The sequence below is a fragment of the Pygocentrus nattereri genome, chromosome 20 (assembly GCF_015220715.1).
Source record: "Pygocentrus nattereri isolate fPygNat1 chromosome 20, fPygNat1.pri, whole genome shotgun sequence".
In the NCBI taxonomy this organism is placed as follows: Eukaryota; Metazoa; Chordata; class Actinopteri; order Characiformes; family Serrasalmidae; genus Pygocentrus; species Pygocentrus nattereri.
This window is the reverse complement of record NC_051230.1, coordinates 31,582,898-31,603,522: the sequence shown is the minus strand read 5'-3', so window position 1 is coordinate 31,603,522 and position 20,625 is coordinate 31,582,898. Positions and strand designations below refer to the sequence as shown.

Genomic DNA, 20,625 nt, shown 5'->3' with positions numbered 1-20,625 from the left:
GTTGACTACCAGGTAAATGCTAGGCATGCGGGGCTGAACAGGGCCAGATCCTGGACAGCTTCATTCGATTTCGTCATGTGTCTACATTCGTGGGACAATGGTGTGAAAATTGTGGAAAAACAATGTAGTTGGGCCAGACTGGGGCCAAATTTGGGCCATATTCTTTAGTTGTACTCACTATATAGTGTGTGGGCCAGATCTGGGCTGAAGACCCAGCCGTATATTGGGCCAGAACAAAGCAAGGCTGTGGCCCACCAGTAGGCCAGACAAATTTTGCTAACTGTGTCACGTTGTGACTCTGTTGAGCTGCTAATGCTAAGTTAGCTGATCCAAACACCACAGAACAGGTTTAATTCCACCTTTCAGTCCCTTCAGCACCAGTTTCTCCGCTTCACTCCTTTAGATCTGAATCATCTAAACTTGTGTCGGCGCTTCAGTTAGACAGAATTTAACGCGTTCTGTGGTGAACAGAGCTGTTATGCTCGCTAAGCTAACGCTAACCAGCTCCTCTCTACCAGTTATCAGCACTACTTACATTTCACGGATTTTTAGATAGATGGCTTGACATTTGTTGGGTGACGGTTTGAAAATAATCCACTGTATTCACACATTTGGTTTATCCGTTTATCATTCTGAGGGAAAAAAATAGCATTTTTCACAAAATTAGCTTAAGTAGTTTATCTTTATTGTTACTTCAGACATTTATACAAGCAACACTCTCTGTCACAACTTTACGATACCGTACATATTATACGAAGAACGCGTTTCTCATCAGAATCGAACATTCATAGCGAACCTGGAAACATCCCCAGCTGTTGTTTTTTCCAAAAAACAGAACGAAAGGAAGAAGTACACTCGGCTATAGGTGTGACGCTCAAGTCTCGTCAGGGAGTTAAGAATTCTTTTTTAAAACAGTCTTCTTAAAGTGTTAGTTCCCCAGAGGCACACTACCAATACAGATGATTACGAAGATGTTTTGACATAGAATAGCTAACAATATTCAGGCAGAGTTAAGGCAGAACACACCGGAAATTCTCCAGAACCTTCCGAGAAGCGCATGGCTTCTCTTCTCCTTAGCTGAGATTCTCGTGAGGTATTCTCATGTGCATGATTCTCACTAGCTTTCCATTCTTGATGTTACACTGACCAAACTCGATTATGAAAAAAATGACTAAACTCTTTAATAGTAAACAAATAATAAGAGACATCAACCATTTAGCAGTTTCCAAAGCTTTTTGGCCCAACTGTTTTATAGCTAACTTTATTATTCCACATACTAGTTTCAAAAAAATTACTCAACGCCGATTTGGTTGAACATTTGCATGGACCGCAGCGGCGATTTGTCCGCCCAAATCGTCAAGTGATGTTAAAGCTGAAGGAGCAATAAGTAGCATTTCCCAATGCGCAATGAAATGTGAACCTAAATGAATGTAGCCCAGTGCTAACGAGCACAGAATTTAGTATGTTGGCAGAGATTCCTCCTGTTGTATGAACTTGATCTTTGTTAGAAAAATAAAATCTGCTGAATGACACTGTAATGTGAAAGTCTTCCTTGGTTGTTTGGCCCAAATTTGAAAGTAACCCCCTGCCCGGTTCCTGTTTCCTGACCGTACACCTTGGCGAATATTGCAGCTGTTAAGTCGGACAAAGGATGCTACTTATTGCTTCTTTAATCAGAGGACTCTATGTTTCCTCTTTCATGTGTTGATCTTGTTTGGTTCCAGTGTGTCTTGGGCCGGGCCTAAGGTACAGGAGTCAGTCCAAGAGTGTCCGTGTGAATGTCTGGCAGTGTTCTCTCGGGCCGCAGGCAAACAGCCAGACGCTGAAAATTGGAAGGCAGGAAAAGCAACACATGAACAACAAATGGCACCGAGATTTGAAACTGAGATTAGATTATTTCAAATATAATGTTATTCAGTTCAGTTCCAGAAATTATGCGCCTTGTTAACCAAGATAACTGATACATTAACGCTAGGACTGGTATGGATTCACAAAGGTTGTAAGCCATATTTGAGGAATGTTGGTATTGTAGTGAGGGAACATTCACAAACGAATACATTGATTAAACAAAACGGACAGTCATGGGCTGGAGGTTAGGGAACCAGCATTTGATCCCCTGAGCCGACTGTACATGACTGAGGTGCCCCTGAGCAAGGCACCTAACTCCCAACTGCTCCCCAGGCACTGTGGATAGGGCTGCCCACTGCCCAGTGTGTGTCTTCACTAGCATGTATGTGATGTTTCACTGCACGGATGGGTCAAATGCGGAGGTGAAAATTTCCCCGTTGTGGGACTAATAAGGGTCACTTAAAAAAAAAAACATATAAAATGCTCTTGCTGAAAAAAAGGAAATAAACAAAAATGAACAGCATTTGCACCAGAATACCGAATCTTGACATGTCAGATGTGGAGGTTTTATGGATGAAGTCTAAATTTGTAAATGTGATTATTTGGATGGTGAGAGTCAGAAAGTGCAACCAACGTCTAAGACTGAACTTTGGAGGTATGTCTGCAGATTGCAAATTACACAGTGTGTGCTGTCAGACGAGTGTGTTTTGGATGAATGTTAAGAGAGACCTGCTCTTTGGAGCGTCCACTGTGACGTGGCTCACCTGTTTGAGTGAGCCGGGGGTCCACACCAGTTTGTACACCATGTATATGGGAATCCACATGAAAGAGGAGATGCCGATGATGTAACCCACAGTGATACTCCAGTCAGGAAACCGGTAGTCAAACAGCGTGAGGGGCGAAGGGTTCAGCAGCGAGCTGATGATGATGTACTGCATGAGAAACAGGACAAACGATCAGACAGTTCTGGAACATTCTGGAATATTTGTCTTCAGTGGTTTATCGATTGTGTAAGGCCTTCAGTTCAGCTCCTGAAGGCCTAGCCAATGGGAGAGCTCTCTTGGATGGTTCTGCCTACATACCATGGAACAAATAGTCCTGATTGGAAAATTGTCCGCTGGGCAGAGTTTCCCAAACTTAACAATGAAATCAGTATAACTACAGTGCTTGGAGTTCAAACAGAAGAAGCATAACGATTTTTTTTAAATTACTAAAAATTAGACATATATTTATTTATTCCACAGAAATCTTAAGGCTATATGTCTAGAAGGCACAGAGGGTTCCCTACTCAGAGACATTATGCAGCGTGTTGAGTTTCGAGTGCCTATAAGTAGAAAAGGGGATATTTCATTATGATCAAAATTTGATTAAAAAATTATTACTAGAAAAAAACAGTTTTGTCATGTTTTCATCTTGAAAGCAAAGGAAAAAAGTCAGGAGTGCAGATTCAATACAAGGGTCACTTCCACCTGTCTGATTATGAAGAAGCAGGATCTTATGGACTGGTTGCATTTCTTGGTCTCTAAATAAACTTGGCGGTAGGACAGTGACAAATGTCCTCAACTCGCCAACTCAACCTTCATATGAGCTCCAAACACCCAGGGAGATGAAAAAGGTGGCCATTTATCATGTTCACGGAAGAAGAAACAGCAGTAAGGAGAATTCGACAGGGGGAAATGTCAGCTATCACTCGTCCAGGGATTAGAGTTTTTCATGTTTGGAGTGGAGAAGAGAATATTAAGTTACGGAGGTGAGGCTGACATTTGTGGCGCGGTATTTTCAAACAGAGATGAGGGTTAAAAATGTGATTACTGTGGTATGAGGGGCAGAAGGGAGAGGAAACTGTGGACACTTGTGCGCTTCTAAATGAGAAGTCGTGGCCTGGAAATTTTACTATCTTGTTTATCTGTGGAACTTATTAACCCTGGGAGGTTCATACTCCTCCAACAGATGAATATCTGTCAATGGCTCGACGGTAGCGAGGTTAAAAATACAGGTATGTACACTTCACAACAAAACACCCAGCATGCACTCTAAAATGGCCAAAAGCTGGGTTGAGCCTGTTGGGTGATTTTATTGGGTTGGGTTATTTTCACTGAGCTGGGCAGTTTATAAGTGGTTTTTGGTAGGTTTACTCAGTGTTTAGGAAGTTTTCTGAGTGGACTAGCTTGGGTGAATGGCACAAAGATAACCCAGCCAATGGGTTAACTTTCAAATCATAAAGCTAGCTGTACACGGCGAAGCTCTCAGGAAAGTTGAGAAGTGTAATTGACATATTTACCACATTTTACTTTTGAACTTTTAACTTTTTGTTAAATTTGGGGGCGTAAACAGAGGAGAAACAGAATCCAGCTATGTGGCTCACGATAACAGCAGGTTAAAGAAGAATAACCGCTGGCACAAGCAGCCGTTACCATTAGCAGGCTAGTTCACTCGGCAGTTTACAGAAATGGAAAGTCAGGTTTGCTGTGATGGCTCAGGAAACTGACAGAAAATAGCAACCTTGCGTAAAGTCAATCAAGGGGGTCTCTTCTGTTTCATTTTCTAGTCTGTTGTAAATGCTACATGCTAAATTTGACAGTGTGTCATCCGATGCACGTTACCGACCAGTTTCATGATACTGGTTCCCTGAAATTGAGACGCTTACAACAGTTTCAAGTGAGTCACTTAAGATAATGCAATTTCGTTTCATGTAGGTTTTAATGAAGTTGCTTGAACGTTTCACTGTGAAGAGCCAGGCTAACAGCTCAGTCTGTTAAACTGCTTCTCTTTAGGCAGAAGGCTGACAGGAATTGATAAACGTCCATTAAATATAGGCGTTCACTACTTACTGTTGAGTGAAACCAATAATGATACGTGTTTTACTTCAAGAAAAGATCTACATTATAAGCTGTATTCTCTCTGCTCATGATGTGGGACTGGGAGGATTAGCTAATGCTAACTCGCTATTGTGTTTGTTTTTATGGTCGTACTGCAGGGTCACTGGTAGCTGTAGCCCATTATATGTTATATTTTGACATGTAGGGTTGATATTAGGCCATTTTTAGATAGACCTTATTATCTGTGTAATAATTATCGAAGGTGGCTAACATTAGCCTGCCAACTGAGTTATGTTAGCTAACCACGCTAACCAAACTTGGTTAGACTGCATTTACATCACCACTTTCTTGCAAAAAAAGCTTAAATATGAAAAGAATTTTGGTTTAAATTAAACATTTTGCGCAAACCTGATGATGTTACATTGATTTTATTAGTAAAAAAATATATTAAAACTCAAAATGACAAGTTAACAAAAAAAAACTCTTAGGCAAAATAGAAGCCTGACAAAACAGTCAAAAATAACCCACTTCAGGGTCAAAGTAACTATATATTAGAGTAATTCTCATGATCCATCGTGTGCTCTGTAATATAGTGACCCAGAATATGGGTATGAGTATAGATATGACCCAAATTGGGTTATTTTAATGCCAGCATTTTACTCATATTTACTCACAGCTAGAAATGCTGGGCTGATGGCCACCCAGCACACCTTCCAGAACAGTCCAGGAGTGTAGCCCAGCATGGCTTTGATGTCATTGCTGAATCTGTTGATGCCTGAGAGGAAATGAATAGGGTAAATTGAGAGCTAAAACACAGGAACATTAATTGATCTATCATGTAGTCCACATCCTTAAAGTTGCTTCCTAAAGGGGTCTCAACACTTTGATGGAATTGACAATTTTATACTTTTATGCAATCAACGTTCAGCATTTCAAATAGCCTGTCCTCATATGTCCACCCCAAAACAGTTATAGCTCCTCCCATCTCCAAGATACATCATCAGAAGAGTTGTTCTACTCTTAAAACTGGAAAATCTTCTTCTCAGGACTAATTTGGCACCACAGCAGGAGAGATAGTAGGTACAATTATAACAGCTGTAGCAATGCTTGGATTTTTGATTTTGACCCGAGTGCCCCTTAAATGGATCTGAGCGTATAATTGCTGTAGAACCTTTACATTCTGTGGAGTTTTTAGCTGCAATAAATCTGAATGATACTAAACAGTAAAAGCAATACTGCCCAATGACTCTACTGTTAAACTGAACTGTATTAGCCACACTGTTGTTTTCTGTTCATACCGAATGTTGCTTTTTTCCCTTACCATAGAACCAGGAGACGGCAGTGGCCTCCAGGAAGACCACAGCGATTATGGAGGAACCGACTCCAAACTCCTCGAGCAGTTTTACAACATATGCACCTCCCTGTGACCACAAAAAAACTAGTTATGGAGCCAACAATTCCTTGAATGCTTCTTTAGGAACCATCACTGACCATCGCAACCATCACTTTTTTGGGTCTCCACAGCTTCTTCCTTCAGTAATTTAGACTGTAGCTTGTTTGTTGATGCCCAGTTTGTGTTAATCATCCCCTAGATCTTCGTCAGTGGTCAGTTTCTGACCAAAGAGCTGTTCCGCTGTGTTGAGAATCGATCACCATCCAAATGATATCTGGATAATTTGTCCTTTGGTCAGAAACTGATCAGAGATGAATGGACTAGGTAGCAGCTGATAGGCTACAGTCCAGCCTATAAGATGTTTCCAGTAAAATGGCTAATGGAAACTGAAACTGACAGCTAAGTGTACTTGGTTCTTGCACATGCATTTCCTTTGTCATTTTGGTTCAGGTGAGCTGCTTTAGCAAATTAGGCTGAAAGTGCATGAGGAACTCACTTTAGTAAGGGTGCTGAGAGAGCCCAAAAAGCACACCACCACCAATCCCAACACAAACAGCTCTCTTCTGTGAGTCAGGACGTCTGGGTACTCGTCCATTACTGCGGTGATTATAGCCTCCAGACCGCCAAACTGGAACACACACATGTAACAGCAAACATGAGACGGAGAGTCAGTGCATCCTAAAAGCTCAAATTTCAACATGATTCAATTCCATTCGTGTGGTACAGATCATATAAACAATAAAAACTACAGTATAAAAGTCCAGTCAAAACAGCCATTAAGTATAAATCATTCATTTTTAAGAGATATTTCTGTGGAGATTAGATATAAGATAATGCATTTGCATTAGGAAGGAAAAGGTGAAATGAAAATAGGTGAAAAACAGGAGTTTCCAAAACTGATTTCCAAAAAAATTGCTAACAGCTACAGAGAAAATGAAACTCCTAACAACCACCTGGAAGACCTGCTAGACACCAAAACTGCCCCTATCAAATAAATAGCACTTAAAGCTTTCATCTTTGAAAGAGAGGAGAAGATCAATTTGCTTCAGATCTGAAAACATTTACAGGTGTTTCTGTTTACCCTTCCATTGTGAGAGGAGAAGTCTGGCCACCCCAGACTGACCATGCTACAGTCCATGTCTTTGGATTACTTAGATGGTGAGAAACAGAAAGTTCAACCAACTTCTAAGATTATTGTATTAAATAAGGTATTATATTATGTTGAGGCTTGATAAGAGGGGTCAAGGATGGTCTCTAACTTTTGTACACTAAGCTGGACTTTTACACTGTATTAACCCATTTATGTATGTGTGGACACACCGTGCTGTCCAGCCCCAGCGTAATCATCATCACGAAGAAGATGATGGCGAAGAACGTGGAGCCCATCATGTTTGCAATGGCTTCTGGGTAGGTGATAAACAGAAGACTTGGGCCTACAGTCAGTAAAAAGATCCGGTTTAGTAACTGAGGTTTCAGAACCTGGTGGTTATAGAAGGAATTAAACAGCTTGTTTTGTCTCTTATGTTTCAAAGGACCGAATTTCTTTCCATTAGTTCAGAAATAAAAGTGGATCATGAGTTCCTACCTTTGTTCTTGGCCACATCCTCTACGCTGACATGCCTCTGCTCAGCCATGTAGCCCAGAACAGTGAAAATCACGAATCCCGACACAAAGCTGGTCAAGCAGTTCACCAGACTGGTCACAATGGCGTCTCTGGAAGAGAGAACGTCTGGTTTAACCACATCTTGGCACTTACTTTTAATTATCTATGTAAATATATTATTTTTTAAAGTAGGCCAAACTATGTGAACAACAAATCAAACGAAAGCATTAAAGGGGCACTTCGGCCTAAATGACAAATCTAACCATCACTGCGTCTGTTGAACATGCCTGCTGTCCTCCTGTAGTGGTTCTAGATGTTTCTAGTGAGATTTTCTAGTTTAAAGACTAGAAAAAACCCTTCTGATGATGTATCTTGAAGGTGGGAGGGACTTTTCCAAAATTCAAAGGGTTTTAGGGGCAGGAATTTGAGGCTGGAGCTGTTTTTTCCAGGTAGCTGGCGAATGCAGATAGATAGCATTACTGCTAGGAAGCTACATTCACGTCTACATTCATTAGCCTGTGTTAATTCTATATTTAAGCCAGAAATTCCCTTCGACTCTTAATTCTATAAGACATTTTAATTATTTCTTACTCAAAGCTCATTGAAACAAATATAATTGATGCAGGTTCTAGTCTTCCACTGTAGTTGAAGTAAAGGGTTACTGCTGTGCTAATGGTCAGTGTCTTTGCTGAGGTAATCTGGTGGTAGGAGTGTAGCTGCCCTCTCGCTAGCATAAGCCACATCATTCATTCACTTCTCTTCTAATTCATTCAAGGCGCCAAAAGCCAAGTGCCGCCATCCTCTTCCTCACGTGTCACCAACCCAGACGGCCCCCATTAAACATGTTACAGCAGGGTACAATTGGATTTCCCCCCCGGCTCAGCGCTCTCCGTCTTTCATTATCATTACAGTTCTCCGTGGATGTATTTGAGCGGGAAAAGGGAATCATTGCTAAATGCTAACTCCCGCTAAGCTCTGGTTTCCATCTGTTTCAGACTAGCATTTTGGGTCTGATGTGGACAGATATTCCTGCAGTTTGGTGGACGGATAGAAATACAAATGAACAGAGAAACAAAACTGAGCAGGAATGTCATTAGCAAGCAACGCATACTGGCCACAGTAGTGGCTAGTGTGAGATTCCAGTTAGCATAATTTGTCTGGCCAACTTGTGGGCCGCATCCTGCTTTGTTCAGGCCCAGTATACAGCTGGGTCCTTGGCTCAGATCTGACCCACACCCTGTAAAGTGAGCAGTGAACAAATCTGGCTCAACTACATTTTAGATCCACAACATTTATGCCAGAATTTGCCCACAAATATTGACACAAAGCAAAACTGTATTAAGCCGTTAGGTTTCTGGCTCTGTTCTGGCTTTTCAACAAAAAGTCACATACAAAATCCAAAATCGACCCAAAACTGTCTGCTATCTGGGGGCTTTCCAGTTTATAGAACTGCATTGGGGCAGCCAGTTATGTTAGCTACATAGCTACTGAATATCTGAATGCCTTATATTACTGTCTTCAAATCATTATAACTCAATATATATATATATAATATATCTCAAACTACAGAAATGACTCACCAGATAAGGAGGAGGACAGGCTAAAGGTTAAATTAGCAGTTAGCTGGCTACATACAGACCTTACCTCAATTCCTCTCCTTTTCTCTGATGGAACGTGTAAAAACTAGTGTGGCAGTTTCGTGCCAGGCGAAGACAGAATCATTGTTTTCTTTATGATATTCTTTGTTGCCTGAATGTTACACTGATGTTAAATATGGTTGTACTTATTAGCCTGTAGCTCAGAGGCTAAGTTAACAGTCTTGGTCAAAACTGGTTGGCACCACAGGGACTCCCAGTGGTATGATGTATTTACATAATGCATGCTGGGAATTGTAGTGAGAGAACACTGACTAACGAAAACAGGAAAACTATACTGGTGTAATTCATTTACATAATACTGGTGTAATTCAGATTCTTTAGGAATTGAAACACTGCAATTACTAGCTTGTCATAAACAACCTGAACTAGTTGATTCGGCATCTTCAGATCCATCATGATCTTTAGTGCAGTTTTACAACTCTATTACAGGGACTTGTTAAGGTCAGTGACTGGTCAGCTTGTTAAGGCTTTACATGGGCCTTGAACACAATGTCAATCAGTGCTTTACTTGTAAGTTTATTCAAGAAAAGATTGAACATGAGCTTCATCAAAGGCCGGTCACCCCGAGGGTCAGCGCTGTGGGTGACGTGTTTTATAATGTTTGTTTTAATGAAGTGCACGTAGGGGAAGAAGGGAAGCTGCACCTGTAGCAGTTGTTGGTGAAGGGGTTGTAGCTGGACAGAGCGAGCAGCACGCCGAAGCCAGGGCCCAGAGAGAAGAAAATCTGAGCGGCAGCGTCCACCCACACCTGCACAGCATGACGGGAAAAGCAGAGTGACCAGAGCAATTTTTATGGGTAAAACAGTTGAAGCACCAGTTCATCTTTGTAAAAAATCCCTCATGGCCACATGGTGAGCAGTTAGATCCCTTTGTTTTGAAGTAAATGTGTCTCAAAGTCTGAAAATCAGTGTGGAACATTAAGAGCTGTCACAACCAAAACACAGATTTTTCATTATAATGAAAAATATGACGATTTTATGTCTGAACAACTGATCACTGACGTTGTTAGCTAGTAAGTACTGGCTAGCATTTTGGAGTTCTGCTGAAAACGAGTGATCAGTGCTGAAACAGCTGCTACGGAAACATTTGGTAGTGTTACGACTGTTTTGCTAGACACAAAATGGGTCGATCAATGCAGAAGGAATTTAGTATAAAGTTCAAGTCAGTTAAAAGTCCCTAGTATAACCCAGTTCCAGAATAACCCATAAACATGCGATAATCCATCTATTAATTCTATGATTAAACTTTAACACTATTATATACCAACTTTATATGCCAACACCAGCTATTACCAAAGCCTCTAAACTACCACATTTAACAAAACATGCTGTTTCATGTGAGGCATTTCAGCATTGTTAGCTTGCATGTGGCTAAATCTCTATTACGACGATGAAATGACAACACGCTTTTTGGACGTTTCCAGAAAACCAGTGATGTCACATTTAAGCAAACTGTATGCTCAACCTTGGTAGCAAGTTAAGTGATACTTTTTTAATCCCACAAACGGGGAAATTCCACCTCCGCATTTAACCCGGAGAAGTGAAACACCACACACACACACACTAGTGAATAAACACACACTAGGGGGCAGTGAGCACACTCGCCCGGAGCGGTGGGCAGCCCTATCCACGGCATCCGGGGGAGGTTAGGTGTCTTGCTCAAGGACACCTCAGTCACGGACTGTCAGTGCTGGGGAGTGAACCGGCAACCTTCCCGGCACAGGGCCAGTTCCCAAACCTCCAGCCCACGACTGCCCCCAATAATGGGAGTTGAACCACGGATGTCTTGATCCACAGTCAGACGCATTAACCAGTAAGCCACCGAACCAATGTTTGCTAACTGACTAGCAAAGCTATGGCAAACTAACATCTGACAGCACGTTAAACATTTCAACATTTAAAGAATGTTTGAGTACTTCTGTAAGCATGTGAAAGTCGGAGTGGTTGGTCATCTTGAATTGTGTGTTTTTTATTATAGCATGGCTTGATTTGCATTGATACCCATGGAAAGTCAATTAGAGCGTTCATATAACATTTGAACCTTTATTGCCCTGCAAAATATGACAATTCAACCACTGGTTTTAACTCAGACTCAGAAGAGTTGATGGCGACAGGATGCAGTTCAACAAGCTGATACTGAGGCCCAGTTAAGGCTAAAGGCTCATGTTCTATTAGTAGGGATGCTATCAGAGTCATTATACGATTACTCTCTTATTTCTACTGTCTAGACAGACAATCAGATTTGCTTTTCTGTGCTTTAGACAAGCGTTCGGCCTCCAGCTGTCAACAAAAGACTGAGGCCACAACGAATCCAAGTGATTTTATTGCTCTTTAAGTTTGAATGCACTATAAAAATGATCTGTCCACAATGTTGTGCAGGTAACATGAAGGTCTACTTACTATTGTTTTGATAGTTTTAACAAGCTTAGCATGTTAATAACACTATATTACTTCCTTTTTAAAGAGCCTGTATTATGGAAAAATTAATTTTCCTCACTTTTTTTAATAAAAGTTTGATATTGTATGTAAACACTGATTTAAAACATGTCATTCACTCTCCAGTCTATAAAGCCTTTTTTGTGATGTCACAAAAAACCTTTACATATATCTGCCCATTCGGACTACATCCATTTAGCCCCGCCCTTGGAGTAATATGCAGGGTTTTAACCCAGGCTGCTTTATGAAGGAGAGCAGAGCTCATTTACATATATCGGTCTTAAAGGGCCCATAATCGTACATTTTTCTTGTATTTCATTTTTACCACTAGAGGTTCACTTATAACATTTGCAAAGTTTTGTCTGGCAAAAACAGAATAATTCATTCCTTCACGATCATTTTCTAACACATTTTTTATCTTTTCAAATGAAACAGGCTGTTTTTGTTACCTTTAAGACTGATATATGTAAATGGACTCTGCTCTGATTGGCTGGCCTCATTCATTAAGTGCTCAGAGCTGAAATGCTCTTTGTAACTTCAGTGGGAATGGGTGGAGCTAAACCTGTAATAGGCTGGAATAGGTGGATAGGTGTAAATGAGTTGGTTCTTGTGACATCACAGAAACAATGAATTAAACATTTTTCCCGCCTGGTTCTCATATTTAGACTGTGTGGACTGGGGAGTGGACAGTATATTTTGAAACTCTGACAATGGTTACATACTACATCAAACTACATCAAATACTTTCTAGTTACAAATGACTTTCTTATAATAAAAAAAAAAGAAGAAAAAAAAGAAAAACAATTTTGGTTTACCATATGGGCCCTTTAATAGCACAGTAACAAAACCAGGCTGTTTAATTCTAAGGGATAAAGAAAGGTTGTGAAATGTTTACGCACATATGAATTATGACACACAAACATTATAAGTGGACCTCAAGAACAAATCAAAAATGTTGGATATGGGCCGTTTAATGTGAAATATTTTTTACAGTGAATAAAAAGAAATAGATTCAGATTTAAACCAGCTGTCATGATCTGAGAGGTGATGAACAGTGATTCCAGCGCTGGAGATAATATGAAAAGCAAAAAGAGAGGGAGCGAGAGGGAGCGAGAGAGAGAGAGAGAGAGGGACGAGAAATGAGAGAGAGTGAGAAAGAGGGAACGAAAGAGAGAAAGGGAGAGAGAGAGAGAGCGAGAGAGAGAGTGAGAGCGAGAGAGAGGGGGGGGGGTACAAGGGCCTTTCATAATGGAAAATAACTGCAAAACTAATTAAGCATCTGATTAGCCCTGCCGGCTTTATTTATGCGCCTCATACGAGCTTCTCCTGCAGCAGCTCAACACAGAGCAGGACGAGTGACATGAAGCGCACGTCGCCGCCGAGAGTCCTGTTTATAGAATTATGACTCATATGAAAATTGAGTGATATCACTATCAATTTTAAGAAGCTAAAATGCTGATAATCAATAATATCAGCTGGGTTCACTTAAAGGGCTCATATCATGGAAAACTGCATGTTCTGAAACTGTTCTTCTAACTACGTTTCAAAACATGCCATTCACTACTCAGCCATACGTGAAAACTAAGATACCAAAATCGCCCGTCCTGAATTCATTGTTTTTGTGATGTCACATTTACATACATCCACATGTTCAAGCCTGGAGCAGTTTAGCCCCGCCCATCACACTGAAGTTATACAGAGTGTTTCAGATTGAACTGCTTTTAGAATGATGCACAATACAGGACAGCCAATTAGAACTTAGTCTTAAAGGCACAGTATCCTAAACGGCCTGTTTAATTCTGAGGCATGAAGGGAGGCTGGGAATAGTCATGTAGAAATGAACTATGGCTGTTTTTGGTACATTAAAGAACACAAACATCTCAAATGGAGAATATATGCCCTTTAAAAAGAGAGAGAGAAACTCACACTAGTCTCCTGGAGTTTCTCCCATTTGGGCTGGAGGTAGAAGACCACCCCTCTCCACGCTCCAGGCAGAGTCGCCCCCCGAATCAACAGAATGAACAACACCACATACGGAAGAGTGGCAGTCACCCAGACCACCTGAGAGAGAGAGAGAGAGAGAGAGAGAGAGAGCTTCAGAGTACAAAGTTAGGTAGGTGTTGGCTCGGTGCATGTTGGGTCAGTTAATGTTTCTCGTACCTTCCCTGATGTTTTGACCCCTTTCCACAGGCTGAAGTAGACAATGGTAAAGATAAGGAAGAGGCAGAGCATCAGCTGCCAACGAATGACCCCAACGTTCCCCAGACCGGATGACTCGTGCAGTTCAAGAACGTTCCGTCTGTTCAGAAAGAACCAATAGATTTTCAGTATTTAGAATGTTATAATTGGTTATGATAATATTCAATAACGTTTGCAATCTCAAGAAAAGCATGGTCTATATTCCACTGCTGTTCTTACAGTCACAGCTGTGTAGCTTCATGTGGCTCATTTTAAAAATATTTCTGATTTGCACCAAAATAATTGAATCAAATTGTGGTGAAATTGGCCATAAAGTACTGAATCATTTCTGCAAAAACCAGAATCAAATTGACTGTTCTAATGGGAGATTAACATCCCTCCTACTATATTGGTAAAATGAGAGGGCAATGTATGCCCTATCTCTCTCTCTCTCTCTCTCTCTCTCTCTCTCTCTCTCTCTCTTTCTCTCTCTCTCTGTCTGTCTCTCTCTGTCTCTCTCTCTCTCTGTCTCTCTCTCTCTCTCTCTCTGTCTCTCTCTCTGTCTCTCTGTCTCTCTCTCTCTCTCTGTCTCTCTCTCTCTCTCTCTCTCTCTCTCTCTCTCTCTCTCTCTCTCTCTCTCTCTCTCTGTTTCTCTCTCTCTCTCTCTCTCTCTCTCTCTCTCTCTCTCTCTCTCTCTCTCTGTCTCTCTCTTTCACTTTCTCTTTCTTGTTTTTGTCACTTACATGCACTTACGTGTAAAACTCCTCGGCGGGCGAGCGAGAGTAGTTGGTCCAGGTGACGTTGTCTTTGCCGAAGTAATTGGTGCAGTTCTCCGTGTTCCAGGCATTGTCACAGCTGGTCCAGGGCAGAGTGCTGCTGAAGGACGAGTAGAAGTAGAAGAGCGCCCAGGCAATGATGGTGTTGTAGTAGAACGACACATATAGAGCGATGACGCAGATGGCAAAACCAATGCCTGGAGAAGCAGGGAACAATTTAACTTAGATTACTTGATTATTCACAATAAATAATAGCACTATATACCAAATAGCAATATATACCATTATATACTATCATATCCCACCATATACCATCATGTACCACCATATACTAAAATACCCGACGATATACCACCATATAACATTAATGTAAGATTATACCGCACCATATGACATCATATACTCTCAAAACCCAACAAATACCATCATATACTATTACACCCCACCATATAACATCATATATTATCATACCTCACCATATAATATCATATACTATCATACCCCAACATATAAGATCATATACTATCATGCCCCATCATATAACATCATATACTATCATACCCCACCATATAACATCATATACTATCATACCCCACCATGTAACATCATATACTATCATATCCCACCACATAAGATCATATATTATCATACCCCATCATATAACATCATATACTATCATACCCCACCATATAACATCATATATTATCATACCCCACCATATACCATCATATACTATCATACCCCACCATATACCATCATATACTATCATACCCCATCATATACCATCATATACTACCATACCCCACCATATAACATCATATATTATCATACCCCACCATATACCATCATATACTATCATACCCCACCATATACCATCATATACTATCATACCCCACCATATACCATCATATACTATCATACCCCATCATATAACATCATATACTATCATACCCCACCATATACCATCATATATTATCATACCCCACCATATACCATCATATACTATCATACCCCATCATATAACATCATATACTATCATACCCCACCATATACCATCATATATTATCATACCCCACCATATACCATCATATACTATCATAACTCCACCATATACCATCATATACTATCATACTCCACCATATAACATTATGTAATATTATACCCCACCATATAACATTATGTAATCTTATACCCCACCATATAACATCATATACCATCATACCCCACCATATACCATCATATACTATCATACCACACCATATAACACTATGTAATATTATACCCCACCATATAACATCATATATTATCATACCCCACCATATACTATCATACCCTGCCATATAACATCATATACTATCTTACCCCACCATATAACATTATATATTATCATGCCCCAACATACACCACCATATACTATCATACACCACCATATAACATTATGTAATATTATACCCCGCCATATAACATCATATACTATCATACCACACCATATAACACTATGTAATATTATACCCCACCATATACTATCATACCCCACAATATAACATCATATACTATTTTACCCCACCATATAACATTATGTACTGTCTTACCTCACCATATAACAACATATACTATCATACCCAACCATATAACATTATGTAATATTATACCTCACCATATACCATCATATACTATCTTACCCCACCATATACTATCATATACTATCACACCCCACCATATAACACTATGTAATATTATACCCCACCATTTACCTCCTTATACTATCATACCCCTCCATATATCACCATATTGCTGCTGTTGGGAGAAAACCTCGTTTCTCCATCTTTGACGTTTTTGATTTTTTTACACAATTTGAAATGACCTGATACCCTTTCCATTGTATGTAAATTTCATGATGAATGGACTAAAAGAACTGACCCAAAATGACTGGGAACAATGTCTGGTTCCATTGACTTACATTAAAAGTAAAGTCGTTTTTTCCTTCTCCTGTAAAGTTACCACTTTGGAGATACAAGCTTTTCTTCCAACAACAGCGATATACTATCATACCCCAAACCCTTGGACAAGATCTTTGACCATTCTTTGTCCAGTTTAGGAGGTCAAAGGGTTCTTCGAGACAAATGGCTATTACCTTTGAAAATGGGGCAGATATGCTTCCATATAGAGATGGCGCCGGTCCGGTGGAACTGACCCAGAGCGAGCTCCATGTAGAAGAGCGGCACACCACCGAACACGGCCATGAGGACGTAGGGGATGAGGAATGCACCTGTGCAGACACACCAGAATTGAGTTAGTTCAGAGAGCATGACCATCAGGGACACCTCAGTACCTCAGAGTAAGAGCACTGACCTAATTCTCAGTTCTGCCAGTGTCACTGAGCTGATATGATTGTGTAAATGATTATAATAACAACAGCAATAATAACAAGCCATCATGCATAATAACAATAACAGTCAATGGGCATTATGAAAGGGGACCAATAACTATGGAATCATTATAATATAATAACAATAACATGTCATTGTACTGTAATAACAATAATGATAATGGGATGCTGAGAAAATCAGAGCTGCTCTGAATACATATCCAAGCAGCTGTGAAGACTCAATGTGTCTTAAATGAATCCACTCAATGTCAACATTTGTGAATGATTTTCATTAACACTTATCCAACTACATTAACAGAGCTCCTGGAAATAATTCATTGGAGAAGTGTTCTATCAGACTGTAAGATACCTCAAGATATATGGTGATCATACCTCACCACACACATATATATATATATATATATATATATATATATATATATATATATATATATATATATCCATCCATCCATCAATTCCACCATGTACCACCACTTTACAACATATACCACCATTTACCACAGTATTCCATCATATATCATCAACACCTCCATATGCCATCAATCAAACACTATCATATACTGTCACATTCAACAATATAGCATCATATACTGCCATATACCACATACACTATGATTTACCACCATATACCATCCCATTCCATCATACACCACCATACACCATCCCATTCCATCATACACCACCATACACCACTGTATACCATCCCATTCCATTATACACCACCATACACCATTCCATTCCATTATACACCACCATACACCACTGTACACCATCCCATTCCATTATACACCACCATACACCACTGTACACCATCCCATTCCATTATACACCACCATACACCATCCCATTCCATTATACACCACCATACACCATCCCATTCCATTATACACCACCATACACCACTGTACACCATCCCATTTCATTATACACCACCATACACCATTCTATTCCATTGTAAACCACCATACACCATCCCATTCCATTATACACCACCATACATCATTCTATTCCATCATACACCACCATACACCATCCCATTCCATTATACACCACCATACACCACTGTACACCATCCCATTCCATTATACACCACCATACACCATCCCATTCCATTATACACCACCATACACCATCCCATTCCATTATACACCACCATACACCACTGTATACCATCCCATTCCATTATACACCACCATACACCATCCCATTCCATTATACACCACCATACACCATCCCATTCCATTATACACCACCATACACCACTGTACACCATCCCATTCCATTATACACCACCATACACCACTGTACACCATCCCATTCCATTATACACCACCATACACCATCCCATTCCATTATACACCACCATACACCATCCCATTCCATTATACACCACCATACACCACTGTACACCATCCCATTTCATTATACACCACCATACACCATTCTATTCCATTGTAAACCACCATACACCATCCCATTCCATTATACACCACCATACATCATTCTATTCCATCATACACCACCATACACCATCCCATTCCATTATACACCACCATACACCACTGTACACCATCCCATTCCATTATACACCACCATACACCATCCCATTCCATTATACACCACCATACACCATCCCATTCCATTATACACCACCATACACCACTGTACACCATCCCATTTCATTATACACCACCATACACCATTCTATTCCATTGTAAACCACCATACACCATCCCATTCCATCATACAACACCATACACCATTCTATTCCATTATAAACCACCATACACCATCCCATTGCATTATACACCACCATACATCATTTTATTCCATCATACTCCTCCATATATTATCATTTTCTGTGATAAACCATCAGTTATCAGGAGTTGTTTGGGGACGTGGCCATTTATAAATAGAAGCCAAAAAAAACTAGAAGTATTAAAGTGAGTTGTTTGGAGAAACTGGGCTGTGATGCTCAGGTGTAGGTGAAGGTATAGATAGATGGATTATGGGTACAGAAGAATTTAGCTTTACAATATGTTTTGAAATGAAATGTTCAACTTCGCTTTGTGGTTTGGTTGGTGCGCTCTTTCTATTCCGTCCGCAGTGACAGCAGAATGAACTCAGTTTAAAGCTTTACATGAATCACCACAAAATAAACTACAAAATAAAGAGTTGTTCTGTCTGGATGTTCACTGTAGCGTAACACAAGGTCAGTAACTCTCCTAAAAAGCAACGTACAAGTACGTCAACAAGTACTAAAACGGCGCTGTTGTCGGATCAATACCTCGCATCTCCAAAATGGTAACTTTACAGGAGAAGGGAAAAACCTACTTTACTTTTAATGGAAGTCAATGGAACCAGACGTCTTTCCCCAAGTAATTTGGTTGATTTCTTTTGGTTCAATCGTCATGAAATTTATACACAACCCAAGGGGCAACAGGTCATTTCAAATGATGTCAAAAACTGAAAAACACAAATAGAGATGTGAGGTTTTGTTCTAACAGCAGCGATAAGCAACAATAAGATGGGGTTTCAGCACCACGGACAGCTCCGTTAACGGCGACGCGTCACAACGCAACGCAAAAGTAGCGCTATTTTATTCCTCCGCTATTTTACTTCTAAAGCTGCAAAATTCGCCCAAACTATGCTTTTTGTTTTCTTTGAAGTCCCTTTCATGTATCTACATGTATTTATGCATATACCACATGTCTGAATTCTTCTTTAAACCTGTAGAAAATCAGTCGCAAACACTCCGTTTTCCAATTAGTCGCTCGCCTCCGTAACTGCCGCAAAACCTAAATATTGATCTTTTCTAAATGAAATGTTGTAAATGTTTCTCAAGGACCTCCACAAAAATGCGCACATCTGTCCAGTCCTGAGCAAAAATGCGCACATCTGTCCAGCCCTGAGCTCAGAAACTTTATTTTAAGACAGTTGGAGAGCTATGAAAAGTCCACTTGTCCACTTTGGAGAGCTATGAAAAGTGTCTAGAAAGCGTACAAGTATTAGAACCCCTTTATAGTGCGATATAGGACCATTTTCAAAAGGGTTCTTCAAAGAACTTCCCCAGGGCTTTGATCACTGAGAAGAACCATTTGACCACGCAAATAACCATCTATGCACTGTGTTCATGGCTCTTTTGAGAACCACTGCCTTTGCTCAAGAACCCATTCAGTTTCTAAACTTCCAAACTTTCAGCTCTAGAACACCGACCGTAAACACGGACATCATGGACGTTCTCACCTCCGCCGTTCTGGTAGCAGATGTAGGGGAACCTCCACACGTTGCCCAGGTCCACAGCGAAGCCGATCACGGACAGCAGAAAGTCGATCTTCTTGCTCCATTTGTCTCGTGAGTCGGTCTGGATGATGACCGGTACCGGTACGGGTCCACGGGCGATGGGTTGCTCTTGGTGGGGCATTGCTGCTGACCACGCGGGGAGCCCAAACTTCAGCGAGAAAATGTAAAAAAAGAGTATAAAAATCTGTAAAACGAGGGTTTGCTGGTCAGACTGGACGTGCGG

General features: G+C 40.4%; 1 protein-coding gene across 1 annotated transcript; it reads right to left on the bottom strand.

Moving 5' to 3' along the window:
- Window positions 1-672: 672 nt before the first annotated feature.
- Window positions 673-20,625, bottom strand: slc6a4b (solute carrier family 6 member 4b). Its single transcript, XM_017709252.2, has 13 exons — window positions 20,346-20,625; window positions 16,845-16,979; window positions 14,688-14,907; window positions 13,917-14,055; window positions 13,683-13,817; window positions 9,966-10,069; window positions 7,646-7,773; window positions 7,381-7,493; window positions 6,557-6,688; window positions 5,989-6,088; window positions 5,342-5,442; window positions 2,613-2,780; window positions 673-1,822 (listed from the first exon to the last, which is right to left on the bottom strand). Exons 1-13 carry the CDS (start codon window positions 20,521-20,523, stop codon window positions 1,742-1,744), a joined length of 1,734 nt encoding a protein of 577 aa, XP_017564741.1. The 5' UTR covers window positions 20,524-20,625; the 3' UTR covers window positions 673-1,741.

Excerpts from the sequence above, each read along its gene's own strand:
- slc6a4b (XM_017709252.2), bottom strand. The coding sequence starts at position 20,523 with ATGCCCCACCAAGAGCAACCCATCGCCCGTGGACCCGTACCGGTACCG. Across the intron at positions 7,774-9,965 it reads TTCACCAACAACTGCTACAG|AGACGCCATTGTGACCAGTC; the intron begins GTGCAGCTTCCC and ends TCTCTCTTCCAG. Across the intron at positions 1,823-2,612 it reads CCCCCGGCTCACTCAAACAG|CGTCTGGCTGTTTGCCTGCG; the intron begins GTGAGCCACGTC and ends TCCAATTTTCAG.